The sequence below is a fragment of the Oryza sativa genome, chromosome 3 (assembly GCF_034140825.1).
Source record: "Oryza sativa Japonica Group chromosome 3, ASM3414082v1".
Taxonomy (NCBI): domain Eukaryota; kingdom Viridiplantae; phylum Streptophyta; class Magnoliopsida; order Poales; family Poaceae; genus Oryza; species Oryza sativa.
The window spans coordinates 27,786,183-27,809,059 of record NC_089037.1 but is presented as its reverse complement, the minus strand read 5'-3'; the positions used below and the strand labels follow the sequence as shown (position 1 = coordinate 27,809,059).

Sequence of the window (22,877 nt, the reverse complement as noted above, 5' to 3'; positions counted from 1 at the left end):
GAAGTCGTCGTCGCCTCGGGCGGAGTCGGGTCGGGGGCTTGGCAGGCCGCCTGGCATGCGCGCGCCGCTTCTGCCTCCCGGACGGACTCCCCGGCCCGGCGGAGTCTGGCCTCCTCCCGAGCGGCCTCCTCAGCCTGGCGAACCCGGACGGCCTCCTGGGCAGCCTTCTCGGCTTCCCGGAGGCGGTCCGCGGCTTCTCGCCGGTCAGCTTCCTGCCTCCGGGCCTCCGCGGTCGCCGTCTCCTCGGCCTCAGACCGGCCGGACTTGGAATGGCGGGGGGGGGGGGGCGACGGGATCTCGCTGAGGCAGAAGAAAAACCAGAAGACAAAAAGAAACGGGTGAGTGAAAACTCGCCTTGGGAGATGGGAGAATGAATACGGCCGCGGTGGGCGTGGGGACGAACCTGCGGGGAGGTCGGCTAAACGACCACCTCGGGGGCGAGATGAGATTCCCCCGGCATGGCTCGGTCCCCCCCATCTTGCGGAGCCGCTTCTTCTTCCGCTCCCCCTCGGGCTGCAGCGTCGGCACGGCACCCTCTGGGCGCCTGCTGCTGGCACGCACCGCCCCGCCCCCTCGGGGAGGAGATGGGGGAGGGGTACCCTCCTGCTTCCTCTTCCCCCGGGCGTCGGCAGGGCGGCTGCCCCCCGGGCCCCCGTCGCGGGGCCCAGAAACACGACCCCCTCCCGGGGTAGATGGTTCCCCCCTGCGGCTCCCGCCCGCGCCATCGTGGCCTCGGGGGGCCCGCTCCCCCGACGCCCCGACCGCCTGCATGATGGTCAGGATGTTGGCGCGCTCCGGATCGCAGCAGAGGGGGAGGACTCCTTGGGGGATGAGGGATGCCTCCACGGAGCTGAGATTCAGCACCCGTTGGACCACCATCTTGAAGTCTTCAGGGACCCAGTCCCATTTGCGTCCCTGGTGGGTCCTCATGTAGTCCTCGGGCCCGGTGTACTCCCAGGCGCCCCGGGAGCGCCGTTGGAGCGGCGCGATCCGGCGACGAAGGTAGTCGCCGAACACCATGGCCCCCGTGAGCCCCTGGGATCGCAGACCCGCCAGGCGGTCAAGAACGGTGTCATAGCCGTCTCCCAGATCTACCGTCGCCCGCCAGCTGGAGGCCTGCGTCGGGGGCTGGCTCGGAAGTCGGAGGCGCGCTTCGTCGGCGAGGGGGGTGTAGAACCAGTCGCTCTTCCAGTCGTCCCACTTCTTGCGGAGAACGCAGGGAATGTAGCGGTTCAGCACCTGCCCCCGCGGCTGGAAGTAGCAGCCACCAACTACCGTCGGCGGCGACACCGGCTGTACGGTGAAGAACCACCGGAACAGCCGGAGAGATGGGCGCACCCCGATAAACATCTCGCACAGGTGTGCGAAGATGGCTAACGTCATTATCGCGTTGGGGGTTAGGTGCGCCATCTGGAGATCGTAAAACTCCAGAATATCCATGAAAAAAGCAGAGAATGGCGGGACCAGCCCCGCCATTGCGAAAGAGAGGAAGAAGACGGACCGCCCCGGGTAGTGTGGCGCCGGGCGTCCCTCGCCCAGCGCGACCACCTCCCGGCCGGCGGCAGATTCCGGCATGAATCGGCGCGGCAGCCCGGCCTGCCTCTCGCTCACGATACGGGAAGGCGGCAGCACGCTACCATCGAGCGGTGCGGAGCCCCGTGCCATGACGCCGGCGGAGGAGGAGCTTGAGAGCGAGCGAGTGCGGCAAGGGTAGGGCACAGGAAACGAAGAGTTAGAGCGCAAGTGGCGAAGGCAAGGGGAAGAGTGGCGAGGGGAAGGAAACGAATCCCTTCCTCGGCGTCTTTATTCCCTTGCCAACGCTATGCCCGTCTCCTCGCTTCCCGCGCCCACTACCTCGCCCCCTCGTTTCTCGCGCCCACGCCTCCACTAACCCCACTCGCCCGTTTGCGGCGCGCGCGGCAGATGTGTGGCCGTGGCGGTTGAGATGGGGCAGATCGTGCGCGCATTAACTGCGCTCGCCAACCGAGAAAAACGCCATCATCATGTCTCCAGGCGAAACGAACCGGCTCGTCCCGATTCGCGCGCTGCTCGAGTAATGTAGCGGTCTTGAAGAGGCCGCTCATTATTATCGGTCGGTTTTCCCTTACCGATGCACGCGATTTACGACCGCTGGGTTTCTGCCCGCCTGTAGAGACCGGCCCCACCTGTCACCGGGCCTAAGGAGTGACGTCACGCCCGAGCGCTTCCCTCGAGGGGGGCGATCGCCCTGACGTAACGCCGGGGGCTACTGTCGGTGACATGGGGCCGGGGGTATCATTACTAGAGGCTTGGGGAGCCACGGTCACCCACGTGGCCTGACCCCCTCGGGGGGGTCGGGCCCGAGGGTGACGTGGCCACCCCTCCCTCTGTCTCCCGGAGGGGTCGGGCCGCTCCCGTTTCGGCCCCGAGGGCTGGGGCGCCCCGACCCCCTGTGGTGTTGGCGCCACGTGTGTGGGTTAGGTGAGCACAGCGGCGCTCACCTAACCGCATTTATAGCGGGTCAGACGCGCGCGCCACGCCGCATTCAATGCGGCGCAGCGCATGCTTATCCGGTCCATGACCGGTCGCAGTGTGTGACCGGTCACAGACCGGTCAGATCGCGGGTTAGGTGGCAACAGGCGGCCTGTCGCACGCCTCGCCCCGTCCCGTCGGAATGATGAGAGCTTCCTGGCTCTCGTCCCTAGCCGGAGCCGGCGTGCTAACTCCTGAGTTGGTATGTCAGTCCCGGTCAGATCCATTCCAGGCTTCAGCGCAAGTATAGCAAGGAAGTCGCTGGCCATTAAATGAAGGTTGAAACGGGCGTCCACCGGGAGAGCGGACGAGCGGAGCAGAAGGCGTGTGCTCTGCTTGTCAGAGGTCACTTCCGGCTGTAGACTAGCCCTCATTGTAAAAAGCATGTTTCCCTTCTTAGGCAGTAAGAGGCCCATGTGGTGACCCCTAACCAGATAAAAAGGAGGCCCAGGCCTAAGAAAGAAAAGAGAAGAAAAAGAGGGTGCTGGAGCGGAACTCTCTCTAGCTCTCCAGCTCTCGGTAATTCCTTCACACACAGATCCACCAGAACACAGGAGTAGGGTGTTACGCTTCTCAGCGGCCCGAACCTGTCTACGTCGCCCGTGTCTTGTGCGCTTCCTCTCTCGCTGACATTCCTCAGATCGAGGGCGAAGAACCTCACTTAGCGCCCCCGGCCGAACCGGCAAAGGGGGGCCTGCGCGGTCTCCCGGTGAGGAGCCCCACGCTCCGTTAGGCGTACCCTAGGGCTAAAATTAGGGTGGCGTCAACGGGTGCTCGGATTGCAACGAAACTGACACGGATGGATTCAGAATAATTCTAGGAGTTTGTTATAGGTCTCGGATTTCGATTTCGAGGTCAAACAGATGTCAACTTGATAGGAAAATAAAAATGATTTTTCTTATTTATTTTTCAACAGGAAAATCGGATTTCCTGTTCTTCTCGTTCTCTGCACAGGAACAGGCCGGAATCCCACATTGCCGGTGGCAGAGGAGGCCGGTTTTGGACAAGGGGGTGCCGGTTTTGTGATCTACGGGTTGAGGCGATTCCGTTTTTATGGTTGACGGCGAGAGAAACGCCGACGGTGAGGCTGGTGGCGGTGGGCGGAAACGGGAGGCGGAGGCGACTCCGGCGAACTCCGAGAAGGGAGGCGGCCTGATGAAGTTCACTAAGGCTAGAGGAGTCCGAGGGTGGCGATAGCCGAAGTTAGGGTGGCCTGGAGCGGCGGCGCGCCATGTGGCCGGCGGCGGCCGAACAGAGCAGTGGCGGCGGGAGGCGACGCTTGCGACATTCCGGCGATGAATTGGATGGGTAAAGAGAGGGGGAAGGGAGTACTCGTCATGGAGAATCCAATTTTACCTTCAATTTCTGAGGATTTGCGACGTATGCGACGAATTTTGAAGCTCAATCAATGGCGTGTTTTGGGGATTTTTCCTCCGGTGCCGACGATTGAGTCAACGGTGGTTGGGGCGGATTCTTTTGCCTCCGGTCTTGAGCCTTCTAGTTGAGAGACGAAGGAAATACGGAGGCGGGAAGCTGGAGGTGTCGTGGCGGCATTCGTTCGTCGTTCGTCCTCGTGCGAGAGCGTGCGGGCGTGTGGCGTGCGCGGGCTGGCACGAGCTGGGCGCGAGCGCGCATGAGCGCAGCGCGGGATTGCCGCGAGGCAACACGGGGCGGCACAGGCGCTGGCTCAGCCTAGCCGAGTAGAGGAAGAAATAAAAGGAAAAACGGAGAGAGGAAGAAAAACAGAGAAAGAGGGAAAGAGAAAGGAAAAAAAATGGAAAAAGAAAATTAAGGTGGAAATAGGGAAAAGGAAAATATGGGGAAGATTAAAATAAATAGGATTTGAATTGATGTGGAATTTAGACGGTCCAACATTCGGGATAGAATTAAATCGGATTAAAGGAATTATTTGAGGGATGATACGCACTTTGCGACAAAATTAAACGAGAAAAGAAACACCGGAAACAAACATGGAAAATAATATTTTAAATAAACTACTAACTCGACAGTTATATTTTTAGAGAATCAAAGCAAACTAAATCGGTTTTAAAAAGTTGTCAAATTTTAGGGCTGTTACAGAAATATAGGGAGTAATTGTATATCAATAAAAAAACTATAGGAGGATAAATATTCAATTCCAATATAGATATGAGCTCAATTTTCTATGCACACAAGAATGATAACATTTTCGCACGCGGTTTGCACTACCCATATGAAAAGATACTGAAAATAATTTTTAAATGATAAGTGCCCTTACAGCGAAAAAAAATCTTTAGACCTAGCAGGGTTCCAGTCAAATGCAAAAAATCATTTTTTATAGTGCCCTTGCAACAAAAAAAAATCTTTATGCCTAGAACCAATAGGTAAATATACGTTTAGGTATCGATTATCTCTACGTGAAACCCACAGCATCCATGACGCGCATGAGACCCACCCAGGTTCGTGAAAAAAAGGCCCCCAAATATGCATCATTAACTCTCACCGTACACAAAAGAAGTAACATATGTAATTTGGATTTCCCATCGCAACGCACGTGCATCTTTGCAATTCTTAAAAGAAAAAGAAATGAGAGATGAAAGGAAAAGGTCCACTTGAGGTCCCTTATCTTGTCGTCGAGTTTCAAAATCGTCCCTGTGAAGCATCTAGGCCCCCGTTGTTAGTTTTGGTAATTAATGACAAGCGCTAATTGTGGACTAACCGTTCTATCGAGTTATAAGTTTTGAGTTAGGTTCACATCATGTGTGCACATGGATGACTACCGATGGATTAAAATTTGATGGCGCAAAGCAAAGAAAAGAAGATGGTTGTTGGTATTTCTTAACGACATTACTAGAAATATAATTCCCAACAATGGCGCAGAAATACTTCTGGTATATTATGGTTACAGAGTTCATCCGCAAGCGCACGGATATACCATTGTAGCATTTCACCCGAGAGTATTCCAAGGGTATCGTATTTATTTTATCCTGTGGGAAGATCTTGTAGAGAGAACTCAACTAATAATTTATATGTTACTTGTGATAATCATATTTTAAGCAGGTGTTATGATAATCCAAGTGTAGAGTGACACACAAGCATTACCTACTCATCCTCATAATAAATAATCTAAACTAGGTGGAAAGAAAAGAGAAAGGAAATCTATTCCTATACTTCTAATATACCTAGTATACATACTGGCTAATACCCTCTATCCGATGTCATCCTAGTACTTCGAGAAGCCACCCCTGACTGCCGAGTTCCTTACGACAGCTCATCATGACCATCCAATCGGGGCTAAATATGGAGGAATACCCTCCCCAGGAAATTAACTTAGGATTATATATAGGCGCAGAGGAATACCCGTACTGAGCTATCACCATCAGCGGCCCACCTCTCATCCGCAATTTATAACCTCAAATAATGATATCCCGTAATCTAGACACCACGTCTAAACTACCAGATACTACTCTAATATCATCGTCATGATATAGAGTAATTGCATAAGCAAACACTATACCCGCACCAAAGCATCTCCCAGATAAGCTAGCCATATACTCAGTATAACAAGAACATAATGTAAAGTTGGTACTCATATACTCGAAAAGTATTTCAATACCAGAAATGTATATAGAAGAGTATTCTAATAAAAGTACAAAGCTTACAAAAGAGGAAAGGAAAGCTACTAAAGCCATACCCGAACTCTTCCGAAGACTTTCGGACTCCTGATTCCTATTCTAATTCTATTCCACCAGCTAGATACTACTAAACTAAACTTGAGAGGAATGAGAGAGCTCTTGCTTGAGGTGTGTCTTTAAGTGAAGAGAGTGAGCTCCTTATAAAGAGGTGGTTATGATGGTTGTGGAAGGGGAATTGTCCGAAGTACCCCTCAACCGCCATCAAGAGAAGATCTGGAGCGTCCCTGCCAAACCCCACATCCAACGGTGGAGAAATGCTTTAATTTTAAATTAGTCGAGGTGTAGGGCGATCAAATTTGCTAGTTTATTTTTAGCTTTCGCCGTACTATTAAGAGGGGTAATGACCTAGCAAAGAGATGATTTAAATTGCCACGCTAGGTCATGTTTGCATTTAGACTTGTGCTTATTTTCATATCATTGTATCTTGCTGTTGCTGTGGTGAGTGACCAGGGGCGGTCAAACCGCCACACAGTGGCCGGTCGCTATGTGGCGGTCTGACCGGGGCATGTCGGCCGGTCTGACCGGCCCCCTGGTGGCCGGCGGCAGCGCTCTGGGCGGCCGATCCAGAGCCGCCAGAGCCGAGGTTGGTCGGACCGGCCACCCAACTGCGGTCTGACTGGCCAGGCAGTTGGGGCCCAATGTCAGCCTTGCAACGGCTAGAAATCTAGACGTTGCACAGTAGCACGGTATGACCAGCCACACACCTCCGGTCAAACCGACAGTACACTGAGTTGGGGGATTTCGCCCCCAACGGCTAGTTTTAGTTGGTGGGTGTCACACCCCAATCTAGTATCACCGTACAACGGCACCTGACAGGAGCGTGTCGTAGGGAAAACGGCGCAAACCGCTTCCTACGAAACCGCGATCTCAGTACCAGTCCCAGGACATAGCGCTGGTACCCACGATGACAAATATGAATCATTGCAATCCTTAAAATAAATAGAGGACTTATTTACCTTAACTTAGTTGCAACTCAGGACAGCCCGAGAATGCATCCGACGACGCGGACGAGGAAACACCAACAACAACAGCAGCAGCGGAACCAACGATCTAACACCCAACACCACAGGCGACGGCTGGGAACCAGGATGAAACCCTATTCTTCACTTCACTTCATCTTCAACTTCACAGCGGAGGAACTATATATATATTTGTATAGAGCAAGGGCGAGTACTTTCGTACTCAGCAAGTCACGGGAACTTAGGTGTTTGATGCAAGCTTGGAAGAGAGGCAAGGTTGTTTTGCAAATCCTTTGTTTGAAATCATTTTGAAGTCACTAAGTGATTTATTTCTTTCTAAGTTTGGGCCGAAAAGAGACTTGCGTCTCGATTCTACTTTAAGAGATGTTTTTCAACAACTCAATTCGTAATGTACCGACCTCCCGGGTCAGATCATTACTTCTCGGCTCCTAGAGCCATTTAACTTGATTAATCGGCTCCCAGAGCCTTTTTCATTTTCTCGAACTCCCAGAGTCCAGCTGCCCAGCAGCACAACAATTTGCTTCCACTCAGGAAGCCTAGTCTATGATGCCCGCAGACATCCCGAAGCACACAGATTCGTTTCAGACCACATAGGTCATCCATCTGCCATATAGGCTGATTCTGGTGACGATTCCCACACCACAACAATTTTTCACAAAGCACTGACAAACAAATCTATGCTATAGGAAACACCTCATATCCGCCCATGACCGTGGGCACGGCTGTTCGAACAGTTAGTTAACCTCTGCAGAGGGGGTACACTTTACCCACACGACATTACTAACCCGGATCACCCAGCCCGTGAGATCAGCCACGTCGGGAGATCCTAAGGCTTTCATGACAATGCATTTCGAAAGTCGACACCACCCTGTTGAATCCACTTGTCTCTTGGCATCAAGGCTTCCTTGGTTTGCTATTTACTTAGCCAGGGGCATCCTATTGCACCCGTGTGGTCACACTTATTATATGCTCGGATGAATTTCCCACAGGAATCAGTCCTTATATGCGAATACGGGACAATGCCACATAGGCACAACCCCCGCATCGTGAGTTTTCACAATTTATTTTATTTTCAAACACGCCAACACCACATGTCGGGTTTTCAAGGCTTCTCAAACCCACTTCCCAAATTATCGACAAACAATGGTGTATGTGGAATAGTTAGTATATGCGCTCAGAGAGCACGGATACCGAAGTACCACAAAGGTGGAGCAACAAGGAATCAGGGTGGTACGGCCTACAGGAATTAGTGCGACTACTGGGTAGGTCCGTCGGTTTGGCACGCAAACCGAGGCCAAGCAAGTTAAGTGTGTGATTCTAATAATGCAAGTTGTAGACAAAATAATAATGACTTTCCAATTATAGGAGCAATTGATTAAAGGGTGACTTGCCTTGCTCAAGGTCTTCACGAAGCTTCACGAATCTTCGAGAAATCCCGCGATTGACGAAAATCCGGTAATCGCAACTATACGCAAACAATCGACAACCTAAACAAAAGACCAAGAAAAAGATCCTATTTGGACTAAATAATAGTGCCATTAGATTGATCTCAATTTTAGAGGGTTACTGGAAGTGGAATGGAGTCAATCGAAGTTATGAATTGCGAGATATGAATTTTGGAAGTTTAGTTGGAATTTCTGGAATACGAGAAATGGTTTGTGGAATTTATAGAAATAATATTCTCCAGAATATTATTGACAGTCACTGACGTGCGGGGCCAAGGGAAATGATTTATGGAATTTCAGAATAAAGAATTGATTTATGGAACAAAGGAAAAATGATTTATCAAATCCTTTTGGGAAAGGAAATCAAGGAGGGATGTATATTGGACTTGTTTAGGGTGGCATTGGTGCGGCCCAGGTGGCTTGCGCAGCGCAGCCGAACCGATGGGCTGGCGCGCGCGTGTGTGGGAGACGGCCTAAGAGGGGCGCGACGGTTGCGGGCTGAGGCGCGGGGCGAGTGGGCCGGCTGAGCATGACCCACGCGGCGCGGGGCAGGCTGGTGGAGCGAGGCCGAGCTATTGCGGGCCGGTGGGGCGAGCGCGGCCCAGGCACACGACGCGGGCGCACATGGCTGCGGGAAGGGTGAGGGCTGACCGGGTCAGCTTGACTCGGTCAAGCCGAGGTGGCTACGACGTGGCCACCACGCGGGCATAGGAGAGAGAGGGAAGCGGTGGTGAGGCCGACCGGGGATCCAACGGTCCACGGCGTGCGAGGAATTCCGGCGAGCGGCGGCGAACCGGAGTGGGCGGCGGGCACCGGAAGCGAGAGGGGGTAAGGGCGGTCCCATCCACCGGCTCGGATGAGGGAGAGGCGGCCGGCGACGGCGGGATGGGTGGCATGGCCCGAGCGCAGCCGGCGAGGCGGGCGACTGGGGTGGCGGTCTGAGAAGGTTCAAGGGGACACGGGGAGGGTCGCGGCGCAAGAAATCGGCGAGAGACCGGCCGGCGACGGCGGCGGAAGCAGAGCTACGGCGGGGCGGCACAGCACTGAGAGGGGCGTCACCGGGGAAACAGAGAGGGGGCGCGAGGAGTTACGGGAGGGCGACGACGAACTGGTTCGACGAGAGAAAAGGGCCAACGACGGCGCGCGACTGCGTGGTGGCGGACGCAGCATAGCGTGCGGTACGAGGAGGAAGAAGGCGGCGATGCGGAAACAGAGCGCACAGCGAGCTAGGCGAGTGCGGGGACGGCGAAAAAGGAAGGTGAGGAGCTCACCGACAGGAGGAACGGTGTCGGCGACGATGGCCCGATGGTGAGAAGGGCGGGAAGCCAGCGGGGAGGGCGGCCGGGCTCCACGGAGGATGGTGTTTGCGACGGCGAACGCGGCTCGACGGGGCAGAATTGCGTCGGCCGAGTGGTGGTGCCTGGCGGCGAACTTGATGCCGAGGCGAGCGCGCCGGGAAGGAGCAGGAGGAAGACGGCGACGAGACGGCTGCAGCTCCGAGGTTGACGAGGCCGACACTGAGGCGCACGTGGCCATAGACACAGTGCAACAGCGGGAAGGAAGGGGCTCGGGATGGGATTTTATAGGCGAGGAGGCGCTTGACTGGCGCTCGGCTAGCGAGCGGCAATGGCGGTTCGTGGGTAACCTGAAATCGAGCGACGGCGTGGATGCGTTTGGATGGCGAGGTCGGTGGATCGGGCGGCATGAATTGAATCGTGAGTGCGGGAGGGGCAGCTCGGCTAGTTCAAGGTGGGGCGCGACGAGCTGGCGGCTGGCATCAGCGGCGTCAGGGCACTCTGCCTCCAAGAGCAAGGAGACAAAGGTGGGAGAGAGAAACCAATGTCCAGGAGGGAAAAAGAAATGGAGGACGGTGGAAAGGGGAGCTTGCTCCTTCCGTTTTGGGGAGGTGCGGCAGGCGAGGCGCGTGGGAGCGGTATGGGGCACGCGACGCAGGCGGCGCAGGCGCGACATGGCAGCTTCCAATAGTACCACGTGTCCACGTCTGATACCCATGAGTATCAGATCTGATACCCAGTTACTAGGTTTGAATATTGGGTTGAATACCGAGGTACCGAGTATGATACCTATGAATAGCAGATGAGATAGCGAGTTATCGAGTCTGATACCTATGACCATCGGATCGACCCATGTAAACCTAAAGAGGTGTACGGGTAGTGTCGTATTGGAGTATTGCATAGCTATTTTGTATCGTAGGAGAAAAGAGCACTGCCACTAGTCGATGTAGACCTGAGGGTCTCCAATATGAAAGGACAGCACACAACACGTTTTCAGAGATAAAAAGAATCCAGGTCTGTTTAGATCTCCTAGCAAAATTTTACACCCTCTCACATCGAATGTTTGGACATATGCATGGAGTATTAAATATAAATATCCGGGCCTATTGAGATCTCCTAGCAACATTTTATACTCTCTCACATCGAATGCTTGGACACATACATGGAGTATTAAATATAAACAAAAAAAAATTAATTACATAGATTGCATGTAAATTGCTAGACGAATCTTTTAAGTCTAATTGCGCCATGATTTGATAATGTGGTGTTACAGTAAATACTTGCTAATGACGAATTAATTAGGCTTAATAAATTCGTCTAGCCGTTTACAGGCGGATTCTATAATTAGTTTTTTATTAGTCTACATTTAATACTTCAAATTAGTGTCCGTATATCGATGTGACCGGCTAAAACTTTACACCCCTTTTAAACACCCCCTTAGGCTGTGTTCGCTCCTCCTGGTTGGTAACACTCCCGTCCGGCATGAAAAACGGAGCGGTCCATTAGCACGTGATTAATTTAGTATTTGCATTTTTTTTTCAAAAATGGATTAATTTGATTTTTAAGCAACTTTCGTATAGAAACTTTTTGCAAAAAACACACCGTTTAGCAGTTTAAAAAGCGTGCGCGTGGAAAACGAGAGAGATGAGTTGGGAAAATGGGCATCCGAATACAGCCTTAGTGAGTAATGGATAAGTAGAATTTATACACTATACCGTTGAGACGGTACACCGTCCCATATATTTCTCCAACGGTAATATCTGCAACGGTAGCATCGCGTAAAAGAAAGAGAAATCTCCCGTCCGGTTGTCTCCTCCGCTGCTTGCGCCGCCGCCAAGACGAGTCGCGGTTGAGCATGTGAGGGGCGGCGATCTCCATCCGGCGAGCAGAGCAGGGGAGAGGAGAGGATCCTGGTGAGGGGCGGCGATCTCCATCCGGCGATCTTCTCGGGCGCTCGCGCTCCCGGTCCCCCCGGCGGCGATGGCGGCCGCGGCGGTTGGGGTGGCGAGCAGAGCACGCCGGAGTTCTGGCTCGAGGGGAGTGGCATTCTGCCGATGGACGAACGGCCTCCTCCACCCGCGCTTCGTCTTCCCCGAGGCCGCCGCGGTGGCGGGCTCTGGGGCTGGCTCCGCTCAAGGTACAATCCGCCGCGAACTCCCTAGGTTTTCTTTTTGGTGGCTCGGTTGCGGGATCTACCGCGCGTTTGGGTGCTCGGAGATTCCGATGGGTGCGCTTGCTTGCTTGCTTCGCGTTCCGATCGATCGTTCATCAGATCAATGTGATGTGATGCCTGTCGCATGATTCGAGTTCTATATAGTAGATTGATGCATTAATTCATTTGTGTACTTCTCTGAAATTTGGGGATGTGAGTAGTAGGTTATCTGAACTTCACGGGATGCTATCGGACCAAAGTAATTAGAGAATTTCCCTAGGGTGTTTGGGTGCTGGATTGGAGATGTTTAGAGTGGAGACTGGACAATCTACGTTACAGGAGTTCTTCTGGTGCTACGCATATTTTGTATCCACTTGTTTAAGCTTATGCTTTAGGAAATGTGCTGCTCTGCCCCGGCACACACGTTGCATTAGGAAATGTGCTACTCTATAGTGAACTGCGGAATTAATTCCTCACCATGTGTTTTCTTTGGGGATACAGACTGCATTGCATTGAGAAACGCCATTATGCCAATGAAAATTTCTCCATATGCTTCCTATACTGGTTCACATAGTGTTCAACACTGTAAGTTCCTGACAGCTGGAACTTACAGCTAGGATGCTGTAAGTTCCTCACTTCCTGTGCCCATGTTCTGAACTGTTCCATATGCATTTCCCACTTGATGTTATTTCAAATTGCTGTGTTCCACTTTTGGGCCATATATCTGGCAGTAATTCAAACAGATATAGTTTTGCCAGGAGTTCTAGCTAACGTCTCTTCCCGGTCCTTGAGATCACATCTGCTTGGTTTTGCATGTCCTATTGTTTGAAACTTGCTGCCTATTAGAACCTCCTTAGTTGTCTCAATACTTTTACTTTTATTACTGCTACATTAATTATCTTGTTGCTGAGCCCTGCAACTAAAACCCTCCCCCTTCCCCCCTCTCCACTGCAGAGCACAGCGCGACCACCTCAGACAAACCCGAGGTTTTCTTCTTCTCCTTTTTGATCGATGCAGCCGTTGTTCTTGCGGGGAAAGGGTTCTTTTTTTCCTTTTTTATTTTGTGGAGGCGCGGCTGTGGGCGATGGGCGGTGGCTGATGATCGGGGGATTACCACCACCTTCGTGATCTCTCGTTTTTCTCTGTGGAATTGGGGTGGATGGATGGATGGATACTCTGTTCATAGATGGCGACAGTCCAAGTTTATTCCTTTTTATTTTTGTATGTTTTTTCCTTGTTGGGTTTGTTCTGTTGCTGTAGTTGCCGTTTCTTGGCTTCTTGCTTTCAATGTGTTCTCTCTTCTCCTTCTCTTTTTTCTTTCTTTCTTTTTTGTTGTTGTCTGTTCTTGGGGGTAAGGGTGTCCCAATCGTATTGGACAAGCCTTCGCGTATGTAACTGATTGGAATTGGAGTGTGGAGTTAGACGCCGACAGGTGAGGCAGATGAACAAGAGTTCCCAACCCAAAAGTTCACTAATGAAGTGAAGTGTAAATAAAATAAAAAGTAAATAAAAGGGAGAAAATACTAATAGTTGCTTGGGGAGTTGGGATTCTCCAAAAGATAGTGTCTTTTTTTCTTCCTTTTTCGGTTACGCTTGGTGAGAAGATGATTTATTTGGAGATGGTGGACGACGCCTATTTCTGTTTTCTGGCTGTCTAATTCTGATGATGGCGTCTCATGTTTTTCAGGTGCGTTTTGCGTGAAGCGGGTTTTAAGGATGGTTCTAAACAAGGTGCTCGAGCTGTTTTGTGTGAAGAAGAAGGATTCCAAGAAGAAAGGTGCTGCACAGCTGCACTACTGCCCCTATTTAACATCATCTTTACGTCAGCTGCTTCTGTTTGTTTGATTGATCCTAGGATGCTTTCCTCATCTGATGGCATATTATCAGTTCGTCTTGTGCACTCTTTCTTCCATGAATTCTGTTTTTTTTTTCAAATATGAACGTGTTTTCTGGTGAAAGGATACTGCAGATTAAATGGGGTTGTCATAATGGATTGACATTATTGGATAATTGTGGCTGCTGTACATTATTGCTATATCAGATGCTTTGAGGTTAACAAAGTATACCAAAATGTGATATGTGTAGTAAACTTAATCTCAACAGATTGAGAGTGCTACTAGTGTGATTGGATATATTCACTGGAGAGTGAACTTGTGAATAGTCTGGTATTATGAATCCATGAGTCTTGGTGATCAATATTGTTTTGAAGTTTGTTAAACTGTATAATGAAAAAAAACTTAATATTTCATTAGCCTGTATACCCAGCCACGAAATCCGCATCTCCCTCTGAAGCATGGAATTCTCCTTATTTTGTTTCAGAAAGATAAAATCAAGTGTTTTGCTCTTCTGCCTGGAGCTTTCTAATAAAAGAATATTTTCATGCAGGCAAAGCCATTAATCCTCTTTGTAAAGTTATCTTTTCATGCAACTTTTTCCTCCTTGTTTGTTTTTGTAATTCTTATGCTTCATGTAGCTGAACCTGTTCTTTTAAAAAATTAAAATCAAAAAAAAAAAAAAAAGCCCCCCCCCTCCCCGTTTACCCCCAAAGGGGATATTTGTTACTTTAACAGAACTACACATTATCTAATGTTCATCACTCTTTGCTTTGCTGTCAGTCGGTAGTATTGATGCAAGTAAACCTCTTTTTTGCAGTTAAATGAGCTTCAGTATCCTATTCTGTATCTCTGTCTTTAAGATTGGTGTGCCTTTTTTTGTAACATCTTGGTTTGAAACTAGTTACTCTACTGGCTTTCAGTTGCCGCTCCACACCCCACTGCAAATGTCAGCACAAACAACAGCCTTTTGGATCCCTTTTCAACTGGGAATGGTACTGTGCTATCTGTGCAAAAACATGAGCCTGAATGTTCAAGTGTTATATCATCAATGACAAGGACAGAATATGGATTTGAAAGTGATGGTTGCAATTTGTTTAGCCATTTTGATGTTGTTCAAGATTTTTCTGACCATTACTATGCAAAGAATTCACCAGGGAAGGTAAGCTGTGCGTTTTATGAATTCTATTTCTATCAATAGATCCAACTGTGAATTAATTTCCTGTCTTTATCTGTGGCCACTGATCAGACCTCCAAAGATTGGGTGAAGACAATCCAAAATGAATGGAGGCTTCTACAGAAAGATCTACCTGGTCAGTACATGCTTTTATATGGCAAATCATTGTATTCAATTTTATCAAACCGTCAGTGCCTAGATGGTGAACACATATAATGGTCCTTTCTTATACTGACCTCTGTTTTATGCCAATTATATCTGATCCGTGTGACATGCTAACAGACTATGTTTGAAATCTTTCTTGAGTTAAAGGTAGTCACATGCTCAGTTTGGGTTTGAATAGGATATATTCATTGGTTATACCAATTTGTTTGTGGTTTGGAGTTTTGTTACAACTGTTGCTGAATCCCGAACTAGCTAATGATATTGTCTATGCTTGATGTATAAAATACTTTATTCGTGCTATATCTGATTTATCTGTTAGTTTTTGTTAATGTGTCACATATCTTTTAGTTATGGTCTGCATTTATCGTCCCTTTTCCATGCAATCTTGTCATAGAAGCATAACAGTCTTCAGAACTTAATCTTGCTAAGTTTGGGTAATGGGACAAATGGAAAAGAATGTACATATCTCAAATCATGTTGCTGAAGGAAGCTAATGTATCACAAGTATCATTACATACAGTTTACATTTGCGCCTTAAGTTTTTCGTTTAGAGCAACTGTGACTGAAATAGCTGATGTCTTCAATACTAGAAACTTGCATCTCAGTCTGGTTTCAATCATGCAGAATCTATCTATGTTAGAGTTTATGAGGATAGGATTGATCTGCTGAGGGCTGCCATTGTTGGGCCAGCTGAAACTCCATATCATGATGGTCTGTTCTTCTTTGATGTTTGCTTTCCTTCTGAATACCCACAATCCCACCGGTATGAAACCACTTCACACACGCTTTCCACCATTATTTTCATGTTACTACCACCACTGGTATAACCTCTTTAAAATAATATCCAACGTGTACAGAAAGTTCATTACCATATGCATTTCCCACTTGATGTAATTTCAAATTGCTTTGTTCTACTTTTGGGCCATATATCTGGCAGTAATTCAAACAAATATAGTTTTGCCAGGAGTTCTAGCTAACGTTTCTTCCCGGTCCTTGAGATCACATCCGCTTGGTTTTGCATGTCCTATTGAAACTTGCTGCCTATTAGAACCTCCTTAGTTGTCTCAATACTTTTACTTTTATTACTGCCATATTAATTATCTTGTTGCTGAGTCCTGTTTTGATGATTATGCACAAAGTATTCAGTTGTTCTGGTACCTAAATGAGTAGTTTGCTTGCTGGCGTATCACATGACTTAAACAATAATACTTCTCTTTTTGTAACTGAAATTAAGTCAATAAAAAGGGAAAAAAAACTTGCTATTACATACAAATCAAGAAATTAAGTCAAAAAATGGAGAATAAAAGAATGGTACCTTCAGTGTGGCCCAATTGAAAGGTTGGATGTGATAGTATGCCAAGATTGTTAGGTTTACATAGAATCTTTCGTGAGAACCATTGCCATTGTAAGATCATCCACAAAGAATACCATCAATGCATATGTATTATCATCCTGTGTACAAAAATAGCAGGCAGCAAATTAACCAATAAAAAACTGCTCATAGCATAAACAACTAAACCTAAATAGGACCACATATATCATTCATGTTGAACTAATAATGAGCAGCAAACCAGAACAGGGATCAGTGGCTAGATCAAATAGGTACACTTGCATATAGTATATAGAAATCATAGTACAACACAAAGGGAAAAATCGTTCATTGCTTTAAGTAGAACTGCATACCAAATTGGGTTTATCCGAGTCGTCGCCATACGCTGGTACAGTCATGGCTTGTTATTGTTGTCCTAGTCATGGCTGAGCCGCCGCTCTCAATCTCTCTTATCGTCCCTGGCGTCCTAGCCATCGCTCGGATCTGGCACTAAATGGAGTGGAGAGCGATTAGAAGAGGGCGAGAGCGAGGGAGGCGATGGTGGGGTGGGGATGGAAGAGGAGAAGATGGTGGCGGCGACTCGTGTCCCTCGCTTCCCTGTGGCCAGATCCACCGGTGACTTATGCGATGGCCTCTCTCGGAGAGAGCGGCGGCGGCGCGGTGAAGATGGCTGGAGGAGGGTGAGGAGGCACGCGGGTGAGGATGGGTGGCGGCGCTAGTTGTGACGACGCGGGTGAGAGGAGGAGGGCGGCTAGGGTTTTGGTGCGGTGTGGTGACATCTGCGCCGTTCATTCCCAATCTGACGAGCGCACGGCTTAGGCAGCCACAAAGGAACACGTGGGTGGTCAGATCGACGTTAGTGCGAGATCCAACGGACGACAACAATGGGGCCTGGCACGTAATTAACAGAACTGTGGTGGCTTTTTTTGCAAAAGTGATAGCTGACGTGGCATCCCTACTTCCAGCAATCCCACGGCATTTAGAGAGATTAATATATCCAGTGGTCCAAAACCAAATTGGTGTGTTGGCTGGTTAAGAGTGAGTGCAACTTTTATACAGTCGCATGTGCCTGTTAAATATAGTTGTTAGTGCTCCACTTGAAAAAGTTGCTGTTATTTGTTTAAATCTTATGCTTTAGCTGGAAAACAGTATAATCTCTAAAGCAGCATCGGCATTTTCGAAGATCTTAACATTTGGTTGATTATATGCAGCTTGACGCATGTGCACATCCCTTCTTTGATGAGCTACGAGAGCCCAATGCACGCCTGCCATGGCAAATGGTCGTCCATTCCCTCCTCTGTTCAACTTCAAGCATGAAGTAAGTAAACGAGAACATTTTCGAACAGTCGCTTTTTATGTTACATTTATATTTACCTGTCATGGATGCTTATCAATGCTCATTTCTGCAATGCAGCTAACTGGCGCCTCTCCAGAACTCGTCCACAGACTCATACCGGATCATATCAGACGGCAACATGGCCTCAACTTGCGCATGCTGGGAGTTAGAATGGCACCGTAACGCTCACCGTTTTGTTCGTTTATTTTTCCATGAGCTGGACATTGCAATCCTAGATGACTCCATTGTCTTGGACTTGGGACTCCATCTCAGATTGCACCATCCATGATTCTTCCATGATCTATCCATCCGTCAAGCCATTTCCGCAAGGACTCAGTACCAGAGAAGTACAATTATGTAAAATATCTAGCCATGGGAGAAATGCGTGCTGCTGCTGCTGGTGTTAAGTACGTGACAGGGCATGCTGGTTGAGTAGTAGGTAAGGTTAAGGATAAATGTAGTTGGTGGAGACTGAGAGACATGTTAAGCTAGGGAACCCTGCTTTCTTTTTTTCTCCTTTCATTTTGGTTTCTTCCCATTTTGTGATCCTTAGCATTGCCCTACAGTAGTGTAGCTGCTCCCAGTTTTTGTTTGCTCTTTCATCATGTAAATGCCAATCCCAATCCCAATCGCAATGAACCCTCTTCCTTTACATCCTGGTCTACTCCCTGTGAGTCTTAGGTCTGTGAGTTTGTGCTGCTGGTTCTTCATTCAAGGTGGCTTGGGTGTGCGTTCTGATCGATTTGGCGTGACGTGTTTGTTTCCGTAGGGAAGGACTGCAAGGAGAAGCACCCTAACGTCAAGCAGGTATCTTGTGGCGCGTTTGTGTTGCTCTGCTGCATTAACTGCTACAATGTGTGTTCTGACTTGGTTGATTTGGTGGTGACAAGTGCAAGTCCATGTCTGATGCTGTGAGTTCCTCACTTCCTGTGCCCATGTTCTGAACCGTTCCATATGCATCTCTCACTTGATGTAATTTCAAATTGCTGTGTTCCACTTTTGGGCCATATATCTGGTAGTAATTCAAACAAATATAGTTTTACCCGGAGTTCTAGCTAACGTCTCTTCCCGGTCCTTGAGATCACATCCGCTTGGTTCTGCATGTCCTATTGTTTGAAACTTGCTGCCTATTAGAACCTCCTTAGTTGTCTCAATACTTTTAGTTTTATTACTGCCATATTAATTATCTTGTTGCTGAGTTCTGTTTTGATGATTATGCACAAAGTATTCAGTTGTTCTGGTACCTAAATGAGTAGTTTGCTTGCTGGCGCATCACATGACTTAAACAATAATACTTCTCTTTTTGTAATTGCATTTCTTGGTTCAAGCTTATATCTCAGTTGACCATAGGCTATAGTGGAAAGTTCATAGATCAAATATGTTAAGAGTAATGGAATCTATTTACTCTACTGTGCATTTAATTGAAGCAGAGATTTCTTAATCTGGTTGGCTATTTGATATCAGGTGAAAGCAAATATTTGAATGATATTATGTGAAACATACGACAGGTTTTGGCACTTGACAAATGCTTTGTTGACCCACGTTGTTTATTAAATCCCACACAAGAAGTAATGAAGAGGGCATTATACCATTAACAGATGCTATTCCCAATATTCCAATCGTAAGTTTTATTTTATGTTGGTGAAAATCTAGTTTTCATTGTTTTCTCCATAAATGCCTTGCGTGTGTAATTCTTGTACATATACTCCCTGAACTGTTATTAATATATTTGAACAGTATGATTCATATGATTCTGTCCCGTGTTTGATTAAAAAATTTAGGATATCGCCTAAAAGATGCTATTAGCTGTTACAATCTTATCATGAGCAATTTATGATCTGCACAACCAGTAAGTGATTGCTAATTTCACGTTAGAATGATGGCATAGAGTAGAATGAATTGTACCTTTGTTTATAAGTTAAAAACTTTGGGTTATTTATTCTTGTATTTGGTAATACAATGATGTCCTGTTGCCTTGCTTCTATAACATGGCAATAATAGGTCGGGCTACTCAATGTCGCTAAGGGCTACTATGGCTCAGATTTACCTTTTTTTTAAAAAAGGAAAGCACTAAACTAATTTTAATTTATCTTTGTAATGAATGATTTTTTGGGATTGTGTTTCTGTGTGTGTGCGGGAGGGGGATGCGAATCCGTATATGTTGTTAGGGGCATGCGGATTTGGAAATTTCAATACACCGGGAAGGGCAAATTTATTGCATTGTTCATGTATATGGTATTTCTCTCAAGTACAAGAGTACATTGATGACATATATTCAGATGTTTGCAAATTTCTTTACTGTAATCTTCCATTATCAGCTTATAGCCAACAGGACCAGTTTATTACAAGGGTACCAAGATAAGTTTTTTTTTTTCTAGAAAGGAAGACAAATGGAAAACCTGCTACAAGTACTAGTTTAGAAGCTTTAAAATACAAAGGGCAACAAACATTCTCCTCTCTTCTCGAAACTTCTTTTGGTATTCTAAACTCTGAGTAACATCCCTTGATTATTTTTAATAACATTTCTCGATTTTGTAATCGATACATTTATATGGATTATACATGTTCAGTTTCTAACCTACAATTGTTTTTTTTTTCGGAATTTGGTGTTAACTTTTGTGTGTTCGATGTTTTTTTTTTTGTGTTTTAAAGCTTTAGTTCTGCATTTCAGATTGGATTGAGACTCTAATTTGGACCTTATTTCGTTTCTTGCATGGCATTTAATACTATTGGTTTCTTACTGTATGCTTGACAGATTCAGTTCTATATGCCTAAATGCTTTTATTAAAGTTGATATTTCTTTTTTTTAATCATCTGTTACTTTGCACTTCAATCAGTTTTCTAAAGCTTTAATTTGGTATTTCTAATTTCTTATCCAAAAATTACGATTTGTTTTGCAATTCCTTGGTTTCATCCTTGATACTTTTATTGGGATTCAGAAAATTCAGATTTGTTTTTTTTTAATTTGGTACTCCCAACTATAGAAATAGGATATTCTAGTTCACACGTGGCCCTTTTAATTTGTAATCCATCCTCCCCCTCCCCTAAAAACACTGAATTGATTTCTTCCTGGACACTTTTAAGTTGGTGTTTCCTTTTATCCATAAATACTTTCTTTATATTTCGGACTTATTCTCTATTTGAACTTTTCCGCTTTAGCTTGCTACTTATGATTGGATTTTTAGAGATTGGTGTTCTTTTTTTAGAAAAAGAAGGCCTCTTAGTCTTATGTTTTTTTTGGTTATGTTATTTTAATTTGGTTATGTTATTTTCAAAAAGAAAATATTTGCCCGTATTTCAACCTTGTGGCTTTTTTGTCCCTCGAGGTTTCATTTCCCGTCCTCGTTTAAACTTTATGTTTTTATTTGGATATCTTCGAACGTTCTTCTCTATTAATGGTTTTGATCTGCTATTTGGAATTTGGATCCTTAGATACCGGTTATTTTTTGATCCTTGAGTTTCAACTAGGTATTTTTAGTTTGATTTCTTCAATTACCAAACTCTCTTTTTGGAACTTCCCTTTAGACTTTAAAACTTTATTTTACTTCAGAAATGACAATTTTCATAATTTTGTTTGAACTTATGCTTACTAGTTTGCTGAAAGAAAACATTTGCCCACATTTCAACCTTGCGGCTTTTTTGCCCCTCGACGCTTAATTTCCCGTCCTCGTTTAAACTTTATGTTTTTAGTTGGATTTAATAATCTTCGAAGGTCTTTTGTATTAATCGTTTAAACTTTATGTTTTTAGTTGGATTTAATAATCTTCGAAGGTCTTTTGTATTAATCGTTTGAGTTGAATTTCTTTATCTTTGAACGTTCTTCTCTATTAATGGTTTGGATATACTATCTGGACTTTAAAACATTAATGTGGTTCCTCACTTACCGGTTGTTTTTTAATCCTTGAATTTTAACTTAGTATTTTCAATTTGATTTCTTCAATTACCAACTTTCTCTTTTTGGAATTTTCGTCTGGACTTTAAAGCTTTTTTTTACTTCTGAAATCCCATTTTCCATAATTTTCTATGAAGTTATGCTTTCTAGTTTGTGAAAAGAAAATGTTTGCTTACATTTCAAACTTGCGGCTTTTTTTTCCCTCGATGTTTCATTTAACGTCTTCGTTTAAACTTTATGTTTTTTATTTATCTTCGAAAGTTCTTCTCTATTAATGGTTTTGATTTGCTATTTGAACTTTAAAACTTTGATTTGGTTCCTCACTTATCGGTTGTTTTTAAATCCTTTAGTTTCAACTGTGTTTTTTCAGTTTGATTTCTTCTATTACAAAATTTCGCTTTTTGGAACTTCCGTTTGGACTTTATAGCTTATTTTTGCTCTGAAATATCATTTTTCGTAATTTTCTATGCATTTATGCTGACTAGTTTATGAAAACAAATTATTTGCTTAGATTTCATCCATGCGCCTTTTTTTTTGTCCCTCGACGGTTTATTTTCTTTCCTAGTTTGAACTATATGTTTTTAGTTGGATTTATTTATCTTCGAACGTTCTTCCCTATCTTTATTAATGGTTTAGATATGCTATTTGGACTTTAAAACTTTAATTTGGTTCCTCACTTACTGGTTGTTTTTTTTAGTTTGATTTCTTCATTTACAAACTCTCTTTTTGGGACTTCCTTTTGGACTTTAAAGCTTTATTTTATTTCTGAAATGCTAATTTCCATAATTTTGTTTGAACTTATGGTTACTAGGTTGTGAAAAGAAAATATTTGCTTACATTTCAACCTTGCGGCTTTTTTTGTCCCTCGACGCTTCATTTTCCGTCCTCGTTTCAACTTTATGTTTTTAGTTGGATTTATTTATCTTCGAACGTTTTACTCTATTAATGGTTTTGATTTGCTATTTGGACTTTAAAACATTAATTTGGTTACTCACTTACCGGTTGTTTTTACACCCTTGAGTTTCAACTTGCTTTTTTCCAGTTTGATTTATTCATTTACAAACTTTCTCTTGGATTCCTTGATTTTG

General features: G+C 46.1%; 1 protein-coding gene and 1 long non-coding RNA gene across 8 annotated transcripts; one reads left to right on the top strand and one right to left on the bottom strand.

The window, feature by feature from the left end:
• Positions 1 to 11,713: 11,713 nt before the first annotated feature.
• On the top strand, positions 11,714 to 19,643 carry LOC9268935 (probable ubiquitin-conjugating enzyme E2 25). 7 transcript variants are annotated; one of them, XR_010740364.1, is made up of 11 exons: positions 11,714 to 12,042; positions 13,012 to 13,043; positions 13,745 to 13,834; positions 14,813 to 15,051; positions 15,139 to 15,202; positions 15,856 to 15,994; positions 17,773 to 17,879; positions 17,976 to 18,336; positions 18,667 to 18,704; positions 18,788 to 18,808; positions 19,406 to 19,643. XR_010740364.1 is itself a non-coding variant. In XM_015777700.3 (8 exons), the coding sequence occupies exons 1-7, from the start codon at positions 11,960 to 11,962 to the stop codon at positions 17,876 to 17,878; spliced, it is 753 nt and encodes a 250-aa protein (XP_015633186.1). In that variant the 5' UTR covers positions 11,714 to 11,959; the 3' UTR covers position 17,879; positions 17,976 to 18,549. The 7 variants fall into 7 exon arrangements, 2 of the variants coding, with proteins under 2 accessions (XP_015633186.1, XP_015633184.1); XR_010740361.1 differs by lacking the exon at positions 13,012 to 13,043; XR_010740362.1 differs by lacking the exon at positions 13,012 to 13,043 and having other exon boundaries at positions 19,362 to 19,643.
• LOC107280492 (uncharacterized) lies at positions 15,643 to 16,683 on the bottom strand. The gene is made up of 2 exons (XR_003241387.2): positions 16,547 to 16,683; positions 15,643 to 16,454 (listed from the first exon to the last, which is right to left on the bottom strand). It is a non-coding gene; the product is annotated as an uncharacterized lncRNA (long non-coding RNA).
• Positions 19,644 to 22,877: the final 3,234 nt, after the last annotated feature.

Bases quoted from the DNA above. Each gene is read 5' to 3' on its own strand.
- LOC9268935 (XM_015777698.3), top strand. From the start codon at position 11,886: ATGGCGGCCGCGGCGGTTGGGGTGGCGAGCAGAGCACGCCGGAGTTCT. The intron at 15,052-15,138 runs GTAAGCTGTGCG...GCCACTGATCAG, and splicing joins CAAAGAATTCACCAGGGAAG to ACCTCCAAAGATTGGGTGAA. The intron at 15,203-15,855 runs GTCAGTACATGC...TCAATCATGCAG, and splicing joins TCTACAGAAAGATCTACCTG to AATCTATCTATGTTAGAGTT.